At 40.0% G+C, this 20509-nt stretch overlaps 2 protein-coding genes across 12 annotated transcripts in view; one reads left to right on the top strand and one right to left on the bottom strand.

Annotated features, from left to right (window-relative positions):
* The window catches only part of LOC114241980 (uncharacterized), a 46336-nt gene that overhangs the window by 18304 nt on the left and 7523 nt on the right, over positions 1 to 20509 (top strand). For 4 of the 11 annotated variants that reach the window (XM_089733839.1, XM_089733843.1, XM_089733845.1 and 1 more), the window contains exons 3-18: positions 1953 to 2133; positions 3158 to 3410; positions 4451 to 4631; positions 5439 to 5621; positions 6431 to 6522; positions 7172 to 7277; positions 8220 to 8303; positions 9106 to 9237; positions 9471 to 9683; positions 10185 to 10375; positions 10684 to 10789; positions 11729 to 11800; positions 17310 to 17409; positions 19507 to 19640; positions 19860 to 20006; positions 20270 to 20401. In XM_089733839.1, the coding sequence (XP_089589965.1) occupies positions 1953 to 2133; positions 3158 to 3410; positions 4451 to 4631; positions 5439 to 5621; positions 6431 to 6522; positions 7172 to 7277; positions 8220 to 8303; positions 9106 to 9237; positions 9471 to 9683; positions 10185 to 10375; positions 10684 to 10789; positions 11729 to 11800; positions 17310 to 17409; positions 19507 to 19640; positions 19860 to 20006; positions 20270 to 20401 (2307 nt within the window). Of the gene's footprint in view, positions 1 to 1952; positions 2134 to 3157; positions 3411 to 4450; positions 4641 to 5438; positions 5622 to 6430; positions 6523 to 7171; positions 7278 to 8219; positions 8304 to 9105; positions 9238 to 9470; positions 9684 to 10184; positions 10376 to 10683; positions 10790 to 11728; positions 11801 to 12691; positions 12770 to 17309; positions 17410 to 19506; positions 19641 to 19859; positions 20007 to 20269; positions 20402 to 20509 lie in introns of all 11 variants that reach the window. The other 7 variants (XM_089733835.1, XM_089733837.1, XM_089733840.1 and 4 more) reach the window with 3 other exon arrangements.
* LOC114242006 (retinol dehydrogenase 11-like) lies at positions 14702 to 15751 on the bottom strand. Its single transcript, XM_028173026.2, has one exon. It carries the CDS (start codon positions 15611 to 15613, stop codon positions 14768 to 14770), a length of 846 nt encoding a protein of 281 aa, XP_028028827.2. The 5' UTR covers positions 15614 to 15751; the 3' UTR covers positions 14702 to 14767.

Raw genomic sequence — 20509 nt, 5'->3', positions numbered from 1 at the left:
AAATAAAACAACTTGAAATATCGTTGAAATTTTTGTTAAAGACCGGGCGGAGCCGGAGCGGGCTTGCAATAAATAGGTATACAGTGTAGTCCCACATACGTATGTCTATGACACCTCCATGTTACTGTAATGCGTGACGTACCATCCGGCTTTGAAACGAATATCCTTCCGCATCGCTTGCTGAGCGCTATGATGCCTCCGTGTTCAAACGAAGCTCGAAGAGATTACTCTGGTATAGCCAGCAAGTGTGTCCCAAGCTTTGTCGATGTCAATGAGCAATAATGACCATTCACCATTGGATGGGCCGTGAGCTCGTATGTCCACTCGATATCTATATATTAATACGTGAAGCAAAAACTTTGTATCCCTTTTTACGAAAATTGCGCGGACGGAGGAGTATGAAATTTTCCACACTTATAGAGAAGAAGTGCACAATAATAATTTTTTTTTAAATAATACGTAAAAGATACATTAAATCAATAAAGAAAACATTACACACACTACATACCATGTATTTGACGCACACACGCATGCATACTATTTATTGTCAAACTTTTGTTCTTGACGTCTGTGGTCAATTTGAGAATAGATTAAATATTGTTTGTCTTTGTTAATATTTTTTATAGTGTAGTCTTGGCGAAATTTGTGATTATAGAAGTATAAAATACAATCATAATAGTGTACAAACTTACAATTCCAATTGATTATAGTCGAATTTCGACTACTGCGGGACCTCTAGTTCCCATGAATACAAACACCATTCATTGATATTTAATGTGCACGGATTTAGTTCGTTGTGACCTTTAATGATATGAAACCGACCCGTAGATAAAATATGTAATGTATCAGTTTTTTTATGCGCGCTTTCCGGCTGATATATCTGTGTGTTTCGCTTGTATTTCCTTCTAAATCTAAATGATTTTTAACTGGTGCGATTGTGACCGAATCAAATATATGGATTGTTTGAAATCGGCCTTTACAAAAAAAATTGCTGCTACAATTACGTGTTAGGTAAAAGGTTAACTAAACTAACGCAAGGCACTCATTGTGCCAACATACATGGAAATTAATAATAATCAAAATGAAAGAAGTTAAAAAGAGTCTCAATTGTTTTGGCATTGGCATTTTTAACCGCCATGAGCATTGGTAATCACCCAGCATTTGTGAACCTTAAGATCGTCTGCCATCGAAAGCAAAAAAAATAGTAAAAAATCACTACAGTTTGGTGATTTACTTAGAACTTTTTTAAACTATAAATTTAAATAAACTTTAACATATCCACTCGTCTAGGGTATAATATAATTCTATTATTCCTTTAAAAATTGCAAGAGATCACTTGTAGGGATAACACCATTCTTAATAATGTACGTGTGATTTATTTTTGTTTTGGTATCAAATGTAGCAAAAAAATTCTTCTTGTTTTTTTTACTCAATAGATGGAATGATCGGCGTATGAATGTCGTATTTTGACTTGGCTTATAGTTTTACGGCCCGCTCGCTTGCCGTGCGTGCAATCGAAATCGAGAAAAGGAGACAGGGTAAACTAGTGAATTACAGGAAACCTCTGTGTGCTTAATGCGAGTTTTTTAACGTTCTCGATAGCGTAAAAGTTAACACATTTTTTTATGCGGTAGAAACAACGCCCCTAGCGGCAAACGTTCCAACTCCATACAAATTTGAGTTAACTTTTACGCTATCGAGAACGTTAAAAAACTCGCACTAAACACACTGGAGACGTGATTGTTTTGTGTCTTCTTATTAAATCAAATCAAATTAATAATCAAAAGTTGAACTTATTTAGTAGGCAGCGGCTTGGCACTGCCCCTGGCATTGCTGAAGTCCATGGGCGCCGGTAACCACTCACCATCAGGTGGGCCGTATGCTCGTCTGCCTACAACGGCCATAAAAAATATATAGTAAAATTAATTTTTAACTTGATTATTCTTCACCAGGTGGTATTAGAAGTGGCTCACCGCGTCGACCAAGAAGGAGTCGTAGCTGTGGACTCCGTTGTGAAGAAACTGATCTTCAAGCCCCAGGATGTTGTATACATCAGGGCCAAGGACTCTGACCTTGAATATGCGACACACGACGTTTTCCAAACAGACACAGCAATATCTAGCAAATTTAATGGTAAATGTTTATTGTTTTTAAATATGTAGTTTTTAGTGTACAGAATAAAGACAAACTTATTAGTAGGAGGAAGAGTCCGATGCGCCTCAGCACTATATGCGCTCGGAGTAATTTTGAGTTCTTTGAACACATTGCCAGAAAAGAGGTGACAATTTAGAGAAGCTGCTGGTAACAGGTTAAGTATGCGGAAGAGGGTCCAGAGGCCAAAGTCCAATGCGCTGGTCAGACCAGATACGCTCCACTCTCAACACTTCAGTCCACGTTGCTATCCACACAGCCGAGGATAGGCAGGAGTGGCGCAGGATAATGCAGGAGAAAGTTCTTAGAGGAGGCCACGATCCTCAGCATTGAGGGTTTTCGACGCAAGTAGGACGATTCAAACTAAACACATTCGACCTGTATGTAAACTTGTGCAGAACTAAATATAATTACAACATTTTTTGTAAATTTATTACTGGTAGTAGGACCTCTTGTGAGTCCGCACGGGTAGGTACCACTGCCCCGCCTATTTCTGTCGTGAAGCAGTAATGCGTTTCGGTTTGAAGGGTGGGGCAGCCGATATAACTATACTGAGATCTTAGAACTTATATCTCAAGATTGTTGGCGTATTTACGTTGTAGATGTCTATGGGCTCCAGTAACCACTTAACACCAGGTGAACTGTGAGCTCGTCCAACTATGTAAGCAATAAAAAAAAATAGAAAATAAAATTTAATAAATTTGAATTAAAAATAGTGTAAGAAAAAATGATTTTATTGTAAAAAAGCGTGGAGCTTTTACGTGTTACGCGTAGTAGGCGTTAATTTATTTTTCATTTTTTAGTTGAATTTAAATTTTTTCAAATTTTTTTTAATATTGAATTGTCTTCGGTCCTTAATAAGTAAACCAAATTGCGAGTTAGGCCGACGTTTTGAAGGGGGGCAAAATCATGTTCAAAGATTCCGTTACAAACATACATACGTCTGAAGCTGATAAAAGCGTATTAAAAAAAGAGAAAATTATTATTTATTTTGTTACAATTGTAGGCAACGGTCGTTCCCTGGAGGAGCGCCACCTAGAGCCGTGGGACGGCTGCGACGGCGACTCCGCCGAAGCGCCCTCGGTCAACGGCGACGTGCGCCTCGACGACCTCGAGCAGCTCGACCACTGCGCCAACGGCTGGGACGCCAACGACATGTTCCGCAAGAACGAGGAGGTGTACGGCGTCCACAGCACGTACGACCACTCGCTCACCGGATACACGGTCCAGCTGCAAAGGAAGGACACGCAAGACTACCGGTCAGTCATCACCTGGATAACCTTTTTCCTATACTGATAGCCTTGAGATTGTAAAAATGAATATTTGAAAAAAAAAAACTTATATTAAAAAAAAAAGACATGCCCGCTGAGTTTCTTGCCAGTTCTTCTCAGGACGGAGGCTAGTTTTTGTGAATTGGCGGAAGTTCTTTTTGTCGTTCAACAAGTATGTACTTTCATTCATGTTGAATAAAGATTTGTTGATTTGATTTGATAAGAGCTTTTTTTTCTTTTATTGCTTGGCCATCTACCACTAACACCAGCTCACCTGGTGTTAGTAGTTACTGGAGCCCATAGACATCTACAACGTAAATGCTGCCACCCACCTTGGGATATGAGTTCGAAGGTCTCAGTATAGTATACTTCTCCTTGACGTGTCGGAAAGCTCACGGGGCTCAAACCGGAGTGTGACTAACACTGGCCCTAGCAAGCGCAGTGCTTCGCAGAATCTACCAGCGGATCGGAAACGCGATCCACTGAGAAGATCCGGCGAGAAACTCAGTGGGCTGGAATACCTGACGTTGCCTTCGCAACGCGATATTTAGTTATGCATTGATCTGGACATAGCTCATAATTTCGTCCCAAAAGTTTGTCCAACATTGACCACAAGTACGATATATTTTATCGTCCCTGACAAACGAATGTCTGCCCTCTGCCATTAGTATAAGTTGGAATATAGAATAAAAATGTTCTATAAAACTTAATATGAAGAAGTTTTTTTTAAACTAAATTTTAATTAAAAGTATAAGCTTAAATCTGGTTAAAAAACTAGTTTAATTATACAAAAAGTTGAAATATCTAAAGAATGCTCATAGCAGATATTAAATTGGCAAAAAAATTATGCCCGATATTAGCCAATCCGTAGTTACGTTTGCAAATTATTTAAGTCTTTTTTTATTGAGATCTTTTTACATTTTAATCAAAATTTTTATAATAAACTGGAGCTTTATTTTAGGAATATGCCAACGGTTTAGATAAAGTTATGCATTTGTTACATAGATTTTATTTGTTTTCATAATCAGCGAAGCGGAGGCTAAGGCGGAAGAGATCGCTGCAGAAATTGAAAGCGCGGCTTCGTATAAAGCGCGCATCGAACTGGAGAACGGCGACGAAGAGGAGAGGTTCGCGGCCGTGCTGCGGCCCCAGGACAGCAGCAGTTCTACCGGGAAATACGTTATACCGAACAAGAGAAAAAATATGCAGGTGAGTATGGTATGTACATGACCGCATTACAATGAAATTAACTTCGAATTAAGCACAATACCCTTTCAATGGAATCAATATGCCTTCGGATCATATGACAGAGCACAGCCCCTACAAGAGATCCACTCTGATTGACTGCCTTTATGTCTTTCTTCAAACAAGGCTTGTGGAGAGTATTAAACGGTAAGCAGCGGCTTGACTCTGGCCCTGGCATTGCTGAAGTCCATGAGCGATGATGACCACTCACCATCAGGTGGGCCATATTCTTGTCTGCCTATACAGCAATAAAAAATAAAAGACAACATTTTGTTGGTGGGTGACTAGAACACGGTCCATTTAATTGATAAGTGTTTAGCGGAGCCCATAGACATCACAACAGCAGTGTCGTCGTCCACTTTGAGACATGAGATCGCTGATCGAAGCAGTTTTTTTTTTTGAGATATGAGTTCTAAGGTCTCAGTATAGTTACAACGGCTGTCCCACCCTTCAAACCGAAACGCATTACTGCTTCACGGCTGTAACAACACAAGCTTAGAGATTTGTAATTATTACGTAATTTAAGAGTAGGTGTATAGGCGTTTCGGTCATTTGATATTAAGCTTTTTCGTTGGAGCATCATGTTATATCAGATTTTTATCTTAGTTTAATTTTATTTTTATTGTATGAATTTCTTTGCAATGATTCCCAGATTCAAAAGAAATAATTCCATATTTTTTCATGATAGTTGTTATTTTCAAATATGTACACACACCCGTACATTCATCATTGTAGTAACAGCTCGTACTAACTGTCGTTGTAAACTCACAGGGCGGAAAGCTGGTGAAGCCTTCGGGCCCCAACAACAACAACAGCAACAACAACGGAGGCGGCAGCAGCGGGACCGCGGCGGCGCCCGGGCCCTCGCCCCGCGCGCCGCCCCCCTCGCCGCCCAAGGACAAGGAGCAGCGGCCGCGCAACCACGTGACGCCGCCGCGACACGACGACGCGCCGGTAACGCACCTCTACCCTCACTTGTCTCCGTTAAATGGTGCTCTTTGGTACACCAACTCCAAAGAGTACCGTACTCTTAGCAAACTAAAAACAATACTGAACACAATTTAAGTTACATTTGTAACTTAAAAATTGTATAATTAATAGCTATTGAAAATTGCATTGTATAATGTGTTTGAGATATTTTAAAATACCTGAGACTTAGCTCTGTTAAATCTGTCTGATATAATGCATACAATTTCTCAGCATACTATACAGCATTTTTTGTTGTTGCCTTATTTTGATCAGCATATATAAATCGTTGCTTTAAATGTCCTCTGTTACCCGTTTTTTTTATTGCATAGATGGGTGGAGCAGCTCACACCAGATCTTAAGTAATTACCAAAGCCCATAGACATCTACAACGTAAATGCAGCCACTCACCTTGAGATATGAGTTCTAAGGTCTCAGTACAGTAAGTATAACGGCTGCCTCACCCTTCAAACTAAAACGCATTACTGCTTCACGGCAGAAATAGGCAGAGTGGTGGTACCTATCCGTACGGACTCAAGACGTCTTACCACACCAATAATTAAGCAAATTATAATTTTGCGGGTTTGATTTTTGTTACACGATGCTATTCCTTCATCGTGGCAGTCAATCGTGAATGTTAAGTACGTATTTCATAAGAAAAATTGGTACCCGTCTGCAGGATACATCGCTACATACGAATGCACCGGACGTCTTATCCTTTAGGCCATGGCGATTTGCTAAAGCCGTTAGCTCCGAGTTGAGTGCAGTCCCATTGAATGAGTCCGTTTGTGTTCCAGCCGGCGCCCAGCGCGGCGGCGGCTGGCGGGAAGAGCTACGCGGCGCAGGCCGGCGGCTACCACGTGCCGCCCTTCGCGCCGCACCACCACCAGTACGTCGCACGCACTACTGCGTACTCGCATCCTCCCGATCCATTAACGGTGCTTTTAGGTACCACAAACACCGGTCACCGTCCTCGTCAAAGGGCTCGACGAGTGAATTAGCCCATAGACACAGCCCACTGAGTTTCTCGCCAGATCTTCTCAGTGAGTCGCGTTGCCGATCCGGTGGTAGATTCTGCGAAGCACTGCTCTTGCTAGGGCCAGTGTTAGCAACACACCCGGTTTGAGCCCCGTGAGCTCACCTACACGTCAAGGAGAAGCTGAAATAGCCTCTCAAGGCTATCAGCATAGGTAGGGAGGAAAAAAAAAAGCGTACTCGTCAACTCATCATTTTGAATGTAACATGCGTGCTAAAACTTTGATGAGTAAACAGACTCTTATTCCAATCAGTGTTCAATCAATGGCAATGGAACCCCACTGATTGATATCATAACGCAAACGTCGCCATCCTCCTCGAGACCCGAAGTCTTAAGTTACAATTACATAGTGTAGTAGCCACATCCTTGAGACCGAAACGTAGACTGCTTTGCTGCAAAATAAATAGCAGGGTGATGTCTGCATTGAATGTCATCAAAAATGTAAGCTTTGTATCTGCAAAAACCTGGTCGACATAATAAACTAATTGTTGTTTTATATTAGGAATAGTCCAAATAACGGAAGCTCTGGCAGCGGTAAAGTGAACGGAGAACCCCGGGCGCCCCCGCAGCATCCCAGGCAGAGCTTCCCACAGCAGCACCATCATCACGTAAGTTCATAGTACTTTAGATAGGCAGCGGCTTGGCTCTGCCCCTGGCATTGATGAAGTCCATGGGCGAGGGTAACCACTGCCCATCAGGTGGGTGGCGCATTTACGTTGTACATGTCTATGGGCTCCAGTAACCACTTAACACCAGGTGGGCTGTGAGCTCGTCCACTCATCTAAGCAATAAAAAAAAGGTGGGCCGTATGCTCGTCGTCTGCCTACAAGGGCAATAAAAAAAATAATAATAAAAACATTATGGCTTGTTTAACATTTATAATCGTTTTCATTCCTCCGCTGTTATTGATAAAATACGAATACCAAATTAAGAAAATTATTCTTTGATTGAAATGAAATATATACACTTCTTAATTCTTTGACTGCCATGTAGGTCACTGGTGCCCTACGTGGCACACTGAAATAATTATGTTGATTTCTGTTTTTTTATTGCTTAGATGGGTGGATGGGCTCACAGCCCACCCGGTGTTAAGTGGTTACTGAAGCCCATAGACATCTACGACATAAATGCGCTACCCACCTTGAGATATAAGTTCTAAAGTCTCAGTATAGTTACATCGGCTGCCCCAGCCTTCAAACCCAAACGCGCATTACTGCTTCACGACAGAAATAGGCAGGGCGGTGGTACCTACCCGAGCGGACTCACAAGAGGTCCTACCACCAGTGCTAGCGCTATCTTTGTCTTCTTTTGTTTTTCATGTATGTTTTAGATTTCTTAGAGATAGATGAATTCTTAGTATTTTCGGATTCGTCTTTCCCCAGAGTCTACTAGATATTCCGGTGTCTCAGTAACAGAAATTGACATAATTACTTCAGTTTGCCACTAAGGGCACCAATGACCGATGACCGATGAAGTCAAAAGGTTAAACAAAGACTGAATAGAGCGGCTAGCTGTGTCGAGCCGCCTCAACCACGTGTCTCATGTTACAGAACGCGCCGGCGAGCACGGAGCCGCACCCGCGCCCGCCGCGCCACCAGCACGCGCCCGAGCCGCGCCGACAGGACGAAGTGCAGGTACATCTATATATATCAATATCATTTTATTATGAAACGGTTGAAATCGATTCCGGAATTTAATAAAATATTAATTTAGTTCTTAAATCGATTACGGCAGCCGGCGACGCGCTCGCTGCACCGCGGTCGTGTTGAATTTACTTATGAACTACGACTTCACGATGAACTAATAACACCATTGAATTTAGACATAATAGCATAAGCAAAAAAATAACACCATTGAATTTAGACACAAAATAGACAATTGAATCGCTCCCCTAGAAATATCTATTTGTTTGTATTTTGTTAATACATTGACGGACTTCAAGCATTGTTTACCGGTCAAACAAAAGTCATGCAGTGAAAAGCGTGGTAGAGGCATTTGGTAAATGAATTGAACATACATACATACTCATTGGCATACAGTAATTAAACCAGTGCACATAAGGAACACTTGGTTCTGTAAATTTTTCGCCGTTACATCAAATTGAATAATGTAAAGTAAGCTGCTGCAAGAAGGAAGTCTGTGCAGGTAGGGTGCCTACAATGCACGCAAGTCACGATGAATGTTATACCAAGACACATGGTCATATTTAGGCTAATGTTAGATTTAGCAAATTTATTTGAGTGCTTTCTTATTTTGCGTTCACATCAGAAACGTTCTGCCAAGTACCGACATTAAATGTATTTAGTTTCAAGGTCAAATATTAATCTCGTAAACAAAATACGAAAGCAGGATCGACGCTAACCGTTGACTCAGCAATCTAATTTCAATATTTGTATTATAATTACTAGAATACTTATTTGAATATAATTACTACAGGAACTTCGTAAGTTTGGTCAAGAATTCAAGTTGGTGTCTTCCCCTGCTCCCCCCGCGCAGCCCGCCCTCCCCGCCGCCCTCCCCACCGCGCTCTCGGCCGCCACGCATCCGCAACATAACCCACAGCCTGCGGTGAGTTTCCACATGCGTATATTTAAAAAAAAAACATCCAAATAAATAATCGCTATTTACACGATTTCTCAATATGTTGATTACGACAATGTCATCCACTTTAATATCAACATAGTAGACATTTAAGAATTAACTTTTGAGTTTTATTAATTGAATTACCATTTCAATGCTGATAATACACGCCTGCATTAAAATACCCTATTAATTTTGTAAATATCATATTTTATCATCAGGTTCAACAAGTACAACAGGTTCAGCAAGTTCAACAAGTTCAGCAAGTCCAACAACAAGTACAGCAAGTACAACAACAAGTGCAGCAAGTTGTTGTGCAGCAAGCGTCCCACCGCGCGTGCTCGCCGCCGGAAGTGTCCGCGATGTCCGGCGCTCCTCCCGAACACCACAAGCGGCCTCCGCCCCACCAGACGCCTCCTGCACATCATAATAAGGTACAATAATACAAATGATTAAGCCTAAATACATCAAGAAACACCAAAATGAACAATGATGTTTTGGGCCCAATATTAACGAACATTTTTATTGAAAGACTAGCTTTTGCCCGCGACTTCTGCGTCCGCGTAGAATAGTTATTTTGGCATAATGCTAAATTTTACCCGCCTCTTCATTTACATAGAAGGTGGAAGCAGTGGAAGTTCTCAAAAGGGATTAAAACCCCGATTTTTAAACATTATTTATTGGTGCTCAGCTTGCATTGGTCTTAGCGTGATGTTATATATCCTATAGCCTTCCTCGATAAATGTGCTATCTAACACTGAAATAATTTTTCAAATCATACCAGTATTTCCTGAGATTTGCGCGTTCAAACAAACAAACTCTTCAGCTTTACAATATTAGTATAGATTGATTGATCCACATTATTGTTACAAGATTATTTTATATAAAAAGCAGCTAACACATTATCGGTATATAAACTGGAATTTCCTCCGCAGTCTGTCTCTACACAACAACAAACGCAACAGCAGCAGACTGAGAGTGGCTCAGAACGAGAGAGTCCGGCAGCTGTCTCCCCCGGAGTGGCTCTCACCCTCAAGAAGTCTACCCTCAACCCCAACGCGAAGGAATTTAACCCTGCAGTCAAAACTTTCACGCCGAGGTCTCCAACCACGCCCACACCTAGCCGGTGAGCTACGCTTTGCGACGCGCCTTGGTCAACTTGTGACGAAATCAAGAAATTTAATTTCATATTCGCGTATTTGCTATCCGTATATCTAATGATAACTTGGCTTAGATATTTTTCGATTCTAATAAAACTGATTCTCATTCTGGCATGTAATATAACACTATATTGCTACATTTATGCAGATTCTAAAATACGCTCCACTAAATTATATTATGTAGCATAAATGTTAGCATAAATATTATGTATTTAACGATACATCGCCATATGATTTATTATTGTGTTGTATAATTGACATTGTTATTATCCAGGCCACACACGCCGGGCACGCCGTCGGGCGTGGGGCTGTCGGGAGTGAGCGTGATGGGCCCCGGGCTGGGCTACGTGCCCGCCGCACACCCCGGACCCCCGCACATGGTACGTACTGCACCGTTAGCGTCCGCTGTGCTTGTTAATATTATGAGTTAGGGTCTCAGTGATCCGCCAACACAAAGTCAGACTTCAAAATATTTAAGAAATTTCCCAACTAATGGTTCTGAGACAGTGGCTTGCATTACAAAAATAATGCCACTGTGCAAAAAAGTGAGAGTCATAAAAGAGAGAGACAAGAGCACAGTTTAGCTACTGTAAGTATAATATACTGTAAATGAGTCGTCTATTATCAAAGGTGGCAATCTGTGCATTTGGACAAAAAAATGTTATTGATATGTCAATACAGATTGATTTGAATATAATCGTCTCCTTCAAAGAATACGGTTCAAAACCTGCATTAAATAAAGGTTAATACTTAACCTGTTGTTTATCTAAGATGTCGATTAGAAGAGTTTTGTGACTGCCAATGGAATACAAAGTCAATAATTCGTTTTTCTGATTTACCAATAATTGTCCAAAAGTCACATTGCCGGCTTTGATAATAGTCGACTCAAATATATTCAAGTAAAAAAAAATTTACCTCATCATTGTCACATAATATAATGTCTTGTACCTTGACCTGCTACCTTTTAGATTAATATTAATTTTAGATCTATTATTAAAAGGCGTTTTAAGGAATTCTAGTTTGAAATCATACATATTCTACTTTATGTCTCTAACACTGATATTATTCTACAATACAATTGGTGATGTTGGCCAACATATCTAAATTGCTTGTGAAAATTAAGTGAATTTAGTTTTTAATACAAACTCGTCTGTGATTCTACTAAAAAGCGGTAGGCAGCGCCTTGACTCTGTCCCTGGCATTGCTGAAGTCAATGGGCGACGGTAACCACTCACCATCAGGTGGGGGACGTATGCTCGTCTGCCTACTAGGGCAATAAAAGAAAATAAAAAATAAAATGTATTTGTATATGACGACAGGTTGCAGCCGTGCCCTACGCGATGGTTGCCACCCAGCAGCCTCCCACATACCTCCCGCACCCGCATCCAGCGGTAAGCTCTACACTATAAACAATCATTTTAAATCAGTACATTCTAAAAGTGTAGTATGTGGATAGTCCACTATACTGGGTGTTAGGGGACCGCTTCCGAAAACGAAGACAAACGATATAGTACTAATGGCATCTTACATTTATGTAATTAATTAAAATATAATACGGTGATTTTATAAACCCTTAAACTCTCATATCTACCGTACAAGGCGTTTAAAGTTGTAAAAACACTAAAATGCAGTAAATCTTAGATAATATCGCGCCGTGACGAGTTTAAGGGTCACGTGAGTGAATCGTTCGCGAGGGATTCGTTCTCGGAGCCGAGACGGATGTGAGATATCGAATCGACTTGAACGGTCATCGACCTGTCCGGAACACGCGGGTATGGTACAGTGTACATTGCGGGCTCGGTTCGAACTAGCGACGAAGCAATGGTTTCAATAGGGACAAATCTGGGATGCCACAATACTTTTGTTGAGTTCTTTGAACTGAAAATGACTTTTATTTAGTGTTTAAGAATATTAAATATTTTAATTTAGTCATCAAAGTTTTGTAACTCATAAAAGATATTAAAAAGTTAATTACCTAAAGTTAGGTTACCTACCTAGCAACTAAATATTGGCAGCCCTGTCGAAAAACCCTATTGTCCCCTTACGCGACCCGATTCACCAACGCCTGGGCGAATATTCTTTAATAAACCATATTTTTAAATGCATTGTAAATGAAAATTTAAACTTCCGGAACCTATTATGATACGTTTTATTATTATAAAAACGATTTAAATCAATGTCGAACTTAAAAACAGTCTCGATTTCCCCCCATTTTACGGTGTGTTTGGGGGAAAAAAAGTCCCGATTTCCTCCCATTTTACGTTGTGTTTGGGGTGCGACAGATGGAGCTGAGCTGCGATTGCCGTCAGTACGGGCCGCCCATATTCGTGGTGCCGGACAAGCGCGACCGCCCCGACGCGGTGAGATGACGGGCTTACCGCACGGAATATTGCTTGTATAAACCGATAACAGAATAATTATATCAACTATACACACCTACCTAGTTCGATGACAACATTCAAATATTAATGAATTTAAATTTCGTATTGGTGATCTAAAATTTGTAAATTAGATTCTCTAACAAAGTAAATTAAGTAGTATTCACCTTACGCACCGGTGTGATTAGTGCGAGTTTTTTAACGTTCTCGATAACGTAAAAGTTAACTTAAATCTGTATGGAGTTGGAACGTTTGCCTACGTTTGCAGCTAGGGGCGCTGTTTCAATTGCGTACAACTTTGAGTTAACTTTTACGCTATCGAGAACGCTAAACTCGCACTAAACACATAGTGCCAGTTTTTAACGTCCTCAATAGCGTAAAAGCTTACTAACGTTTGCCGCTAGGGGCGCTGTTCCAAATCCATACCAATTTGAATTAACTTTCACGCTATCGAAAACGTTAAAAAACTCGCACTAAGCCCACAGATCGCCCAGACATTGAACAAAAAAAAAACAAGTTGTTGACAATTCGCATATTGTTTTAAAAGGCATATAGTTTCAATCGAACTTTTGTACGTCGGCGCCAATACATGTGCCGCTAGTAAATATTCCGTGTCTTAAACCCGAACAGCGTGTTGTCCCGAGTGAAGTGATCCAATAATAATAATAATAACGTTAATAGTGCGCTTCGTTCGTAACATTGTTCTGCTCAACCCAAACACGAAAACTGGCGTTATGATACACGTCGTATGGATGTGCTTTTTGTACCTGAGTTATGAGTTCGTCCTGTGTGCTTAGTGAGAGTTTTTTAACGTTCTCTATAGCGTGAAAGTTAACTCAAATCTGTATGGAGTTTGATCGTTTGCCTACCTTTGCCGTTAGGGGCGCTGTTACAACTGCGTACATTTGAGTACTGCGTACGCGATTTGAGTTAACTTTTACGCTAACGAGAACGTTAAAAATCTCACACTAAGCACACAGAAGCTGCTCATTCTTTATCGTCTATTAATCTCCCTTTCTATTAGATTTTACGTAATTAGTTCGATGTAATTATTTTTTTCACTGTAAGTTTATTAGTGTCCAATATATTTACATATAAAAGCCATTTTTTATTGAATTACATTAACAGGATTTTTAATTATTGATTTCAATGAAAGATGCAATTAATGTTTGACACATTGAACTTATATAATGGTAGATTAAATTGCCCTAATAAATTTACAATATACATAAACATACATAAGTAAACTCAGGTATCCACAACTAACTAAAGCAATAAGTAATCATTAACACGTTGAACGCTATATGAAAAATCGAGTATTTTCATTGAGGTCACGGTGCTGACCGGTAAGCCTAATCTTACTGAACCGTTCGGGCCATGAGGGTCACCCGTGAGCCTTTTAAAGTAACTAAACTGAAAACTAGCAAATTTTTGGCAAATAATTGCATTTTATAAACTTTGGAAGGAAAATCTCAATTTGATAAAAATTATTGATTCCCTGATTTTGGCTTGGCCCGAATGTTATATTAAGTAGTATGCTAGGCCCACCGGTGGGACTAAAAGCGTTCAACGTGTTAAAAACACGAAGTCTAACTACTGGACAAAGTTAATTTAAAATGTGTACCCTGAAGCCAGGCAATGATATGACTTATCAACACCAAACTCACTATAACTAGAAATTAAGTTAGACAGAGAGCGAAGATAAAGAAAACATTAACCAAACTAAATGAAGTAACATTTTAGTTTTATGTTTGCGTTTTGTCACTAACTTTGTTACGTTTGAGTGATTTTATTTTATTTTCTTTAAAACTAATATTTTGTAAATAGGTATTTACTAAAACAATATAATTGAGGAATAAATTAACACTTTCCCATTATTACTTGTGCAAGTGTATTAAGAAACAATAATATGAATTCTGATTAAATTATATTAATAATCAAATTAAATATTTATTGTCTAATGTTAATTCAATCACATCACTAAATATTTTCACTCGATTCCAAATTTACCCACTCTTCGGACATTGCCCATAATTTTTCAGCTGAATTTCCTATAATGTCTCTCTTATCAATGTTTTCAAAGTCATCCTCAAATTCCTCGTCACTGACAGCCAAGTGTATTACATTTTGTGAAGTGTACATTGAGAAAATCTTTTCAAAGATTGTGCCTTTGAAGATTTCATAAAGTATTCCTATAGCAGCGCTCCTCACTGACACTCCGTAGCTGTCCAACCTCTGCGATAGTTGACTACTGAATAAACCGTAACATAATTTTGAATTGAAATAACTTTGAAATCCTTTGGCGTTTAAATTATTTATTTTCCCAAATTTTTGTAGGCAAGAAGTCGTCACTATAACCCGGCTCGGTGCTGACTTCTTTAATGTCGGCACCAATAAGTTTGTCAGTAAAAATTGTCCATAGTAGTTTGAAACGTGTGGTGATATACCAACGTCTTTGTCACTCGCGTTTACTTCATTATTTAACACAAGAACATCTAATTTTAGTTGTGTGTTTTTGAATCCTTCGACAAACTTCCTCACTGATGTTAAGCTGTTGAAATTTGTATACTCAAAGCTTACGTTTTGATTCTTTGATTTTCTAATGATTTTTCTTAATAACTTAGCCCCTTTATCTTTGTCGCTTGACGTTAAAATAACTCTGGCGCCCCTCTTTGCCAGATCCAAAGCAGTTTCGTAACTGACTCGATTTGTTCCTGTTAATATAATGACCTTCCCGGTTAGGATAGCCTTCGAGTAAAACTTATTTAATGTCAGCTTATAATAAAGAAATAGTACAGGGAGGAATATTAAAGAAAAATGCCACATTTTCACTTATCGCGTGTTAGATTAAGACTGACTTCGCATATGACAGAGTTGAGTTATCGCATTTAATTACAACCCGATACGTAATGTGATCGATAGATAAATATTTAATTAAAATACATACAATATTTGTTGACGACACCTACTGCAATGCAATTAAACTGAAGAGAAATCCAGTCACGCTTCGCGCTCTCACTGTCTATAAGTAAACGATTGTTTATATGGCTCTCGATGTGCCGACAATGATGGATTTAGGCCCTGTATATCGCGCGGCATTTTATCTGAACTAATTTTCAAAGAAAATGAAGAAGAAGAGGTCTACTTTTTTTCGTCTCTGAAATTTTGGCATTTCAAAAACTTTACCGCCACTCAAATTCATGCCACCCTAAGTCTGGGCCTCACGGGCCTCGACATAAATCCGTCATTGTGGTACGTGGATATTTTGACGGCTTAGACACAGCTGCCGGTCTTGATAGGCGAGATCGAAGTCTAAAATGTATTCTATAACCACTGTCTCACTCCTCAAACCAGAACGCGTACTTGCTTCGTGGCGTGCATCGATGATATTCCGTTCCTTTTTACGTTGATGGTATTATGCCAGCACGTACCAGCAACTACAAATTGTGGATGCTTAATGCACGAACCGTCACGAACAAACAGATGTTTATGTTCTTATTTTGACATTGTTCTTCTTCTTCAACCCGTGTTCATCTAATGCTGAGTGTAGGTTTCTTCACATGCACTTCATTTCCTTCGGTTTCTTGCCTTTCGCATCCAGTCCCTACTAGCTATATTGACCAGGTCATCGGTCCATCTATTTGATTGTCTGCCCTTGTTACGACGTCCAGTACGACGTGTCCACTCCACTACTTCTTTGCTCCACCGATTCTCAGTGTGACGGCATATGTGACGGGTCCACTTCCACTTTCTCCGAGAAATCTCTTTGGCTATGTCCAGCAAACCAGTTCTTCTGCGGATTTCGGTATTGCGCACCCTATTCCGTAGAGAAATGCCTAACATAGCCCGTCCTAATTCAACGTTTCTCATCAAAAAGAAATCAATTGAATCCTCATTTTTGTCAATTATTTCATTGTCACGTCCTAATTTCACGGCCACCTTTTAACATAAGTGGTTTTCATTCAGAAACGCCCCTTATTACTTTCCGTAATATTCCTCCATCGGAATTATTTGTAAAACAACAATTTGTACAATCTTTAACAGAATGCTTATGTTTTCCAGTACATGAAAGTTCAGCGGTTATCAGATATTTAATTGACATTAAAATTGCATCAATTTTGTATTTGCTCATTACGTGCTCTCGAATACGTTATCTTTATGTGAATTGTTTTATCTCTGCTCTGTTATGAAATCTTGACCTTGCGGAATTTTCGACTTAATCTTAATTATATTTAAAACGAAAATTTTATACAATAAATAGACATTTAAATCCGAACCCTTTTGAGGAATTTGCTATGCACATCGCGCAATATGTTTTAACCTGTTTTAAGCCTAGTTTGCCAAATACCATTAATCAACTAAACAATATGTGACAACCCTAGTAATTGTAACTATGTTGTATAACTTGATACATTTTCAAAAGCATCATAGTAGCCGATGAACATAATAGTTGTTTGATAAATCGGTTTTAGTTTTTAATTAGTCGAGGGCTATTAAGAAGAATGTGGTTATTGTTTGTTAGCTGGCGTATGGAGCGGCCATGGGAGGTGGGGCCGGGGTGGCAGCCGGCGCCGGCCAGCACGCGCCCATACCCACACAGCAGCAGAGAAACTTCAGAAAGAGTGAGTATCCCATTCGTATGACATTCCACTTACATGCAGCAGAGATGTGAATGTTGCGATGGATGTGTGGAGTAACGAGGATAGACAGAATACGGAACGAATATGTTAGAAGTTAGAGGAAGTCTGAAAGTGGCACCTGTGACAGAGGAGTTGAGAAGTGCGTGTTTGGGATGGTATGGACATGTGATGAGACGAAACGACAATGAGGTTGCTAAGAGAGTGTTAACTATGAATGTGGAAGGTTATATATAGGAAGAGGTAGACCTAAGAAAAAATGGATGGATTGTGTGAAAGACGATATCTGTAAGAGGGGAGTGAACGAAGAAATGGTATATGATAGAGGTGTATGGAAGGATAAAACATGTTGCGCCGACTCCAGGTGACTGGGAGAAGGCCAGGAGAATGATGAGACATTCCACTTAGGTTTTGAAGTGAAAACTTTGGCATCGTTGTGATTCGAAAGTCGATTTGTAATTAATTACATGTGTGTCACATGTGTTACGCGTTAAATGTTAAATCATTATAAAATCGTATAGGCAATTAAAAATACTTCATGCGTCCAAATGATTATTTGAGGTCAGGTACAACAGGGAAACAGAACTTTAATGCAAGAAGATTCTCAGCGCTTAATTTTTGTTTTGCAATATTTTTAGGATTACTTGTGTTATGGATACCAGAGATTGACATACATTCTTAGATACCTTTAAATATATACATACATAGATAACAAACAAACACCCAGACAAAGAGCAAACAAACCTCTTCATGTGGGAATCGAACTCTGGACCCTCAGAGCAACAGTTAGGGGCGCTAATTACAGCACCACGGAGTCAGTCAATTATTGAAATACCTGGCATTTCCATTTCCAGCATTTCCCATCTCCATCATATTACTATTATATTATTTTGATATTAATTGTAACAAACTGAAATAATCAAACCTTATCTGAATACCAAAACTTGATCGAAATTGTTATGACTCATTTCCGAGATGAACGATATTAATATAGGGATTACTTATTTAATTATATAAGATTAGATTGAATTATTATTCTACCGTTGCTATGGGATGTTGATAGTCATATATTTGAAATGATACAAAAACTCAACCGAAAGCTTTAAAAAAGGGGGCAAATTTTATTGATTCTCCCTTTCCATAACAGTATGGTATCTATCTCAGGAAATTTGTTGTGACCATCCTAAGACCATTGTAGATAAATGAAGACATGAGTGGATGAAGGGGATATGATACAATTTCTTAATTTTGTGAAAACGGGCCACAAACTTTTGTTACTTATACTTTTCTTCGTACGTACAGCTCGACCAAGCTAAGTTTGCACCTCGCATCGATTACGTCACACTGCCGCTTAGGTACGGTCTGAAAAAAGGATTTGCTATGACTTTAAAAATGTAAACAAATGCTTGTTAGATTTTACTTTGCATTTATTGTTTTTAACAATATATTGTACATAGGTACATTAGAATATAGCGATATCGGGTTTTTATACTAAGACCACCCGGGCGTTCTTGCACTTTTAAAATTTGTATCCCAATTGCTCAGTAATAAATTTTCTTTTATGTTTCTTTTTCAAGATTATGTTTCTCCCTTCACTGTGTATCACCTTTCCTTTCATTTTGTTGTCCTCAACAATCCTCTCGAAGTAAAAAAAAAATGAACGTTAAGCGTTCAGTAACAATTGTTCAACAAAAACTTAACAAAAATAGTCCAATAATAATAACTAACTAAACTTCAACAAAAAACCTAACAAGAACAGTTAAAAAATTAAAAATTCAACGGATAGGGAGACGAAAACTCGTATGACGCGCGTCATACGAGTTGGCGACAAATGTGCTAACAGTACTGACGCGACAGGGCGATCGCGGGAAGGTGAGCGGGGAAGCGGGCGGACCGCCGCATTCCAGCTAGGTGCAAACTTAGCTTGGTCTAGTTGTAACTCCTTCATCAAATGCAATTTTTAAAAATAGCCTTTAAAACCGGAGTTTTAAGGTCTAATATGGTTTATAGGCACATAACACCTTGGTACTTAACCCCTTCATCCATTCATGTCTTCAATTAATGAATATTGTTCTGGTCCAGTGGGCGTCGGCTCCGGCATGCAGGTCGCGGCGGCCACCGGCCAGCCCCTGCTGACCCCGGCGCCCATGCAGCCCTTCATGCCGTACCCGCACCCGCCGCCGCATCCGCAGCCGGCCATCTCCTACCAGCACATGGTGAGTCTTGCCTTACTCGTACCTCACATAATAATGCGTGCAAACTTAGGCCATCACGCAAGAAGGTCAAATATCCCGTGATTAGCTAGCCTAGAGCCGGTGTTAAATTCGCTGGGGCGCATGGATCTGTCGGGTTAAGAACAAAACCAATAACTCTAGACTCTAGAGGGTTCGTGGCTCGTGCAATAAAATTTGCTATACATTGATGCGTTCGTCCAGGTCCGGCTGTACCCCGGCGGCGGAGAGGGCGCGGGCTACACGAGCGCGCCTCCCCCCGCCGCGGCCTCCCCCGCGCTGTACCCGCCCCCCTCGCCCGCGCACACGCCGCACCCGCATCCCCACCACCACTACCAGCAACAGTTTCCGGTAAGCCGTACCACACGACGTCGAGACACTATTTGTTGTGACTTGTCAGACTTTGGTTTTGAAATCATTACTGCCTCTCTTACTATCCTCAAATGCTTAGAATATGGCAGCGTAAATTTTTAGATCGTCTATAAATTTTTGTTAAATATTTCGATTTTTACCAACCACCTAGATGTGTCTTATTTCAGTTTGTTTTTAAGAACTGAGTAGCGACGTAAATTTTCGTTGAATAGTTTTATTAAATTTCATGACTGTGATGACAGGTGCTGTGCCCGGTGATGGGTCCTGGCGGCAGTACGTCCCACCATCACCACCACCACCACCCCCATCTGACGTATCTCAACCACGCGCCGCCCACCGCCTCGCCACCGCAGCCACACCCTCACGCTCTACAGGTGACTACTCAATTTTGATAATCATTTTCAAAATCTTCGTTGTAATAATAATAATGGCGTTCTCCAAGAGTTTAATGTTAATAATTAGTTTGCTCAACTATAAAAACA

The sequence above is a fragment of the Bombyx mandarina genome, chromosome 16 (genome assembly GCF_030267445.1).
Source record: "Bombyx mandarina strain Sakado chromosome 16, ASM3026744v2".
Taxonomy (NCBI): Eukaryota; Metazoa; Arthropoda; class Insecta; order Lepidoptera; family Bombycidae; genus Bombyx; species Bombyx mandarina.
Note: the sequence above shows the minus strand (reverse complement) of the source record. Positions and strands in the feature narration are given on the sequence as shown.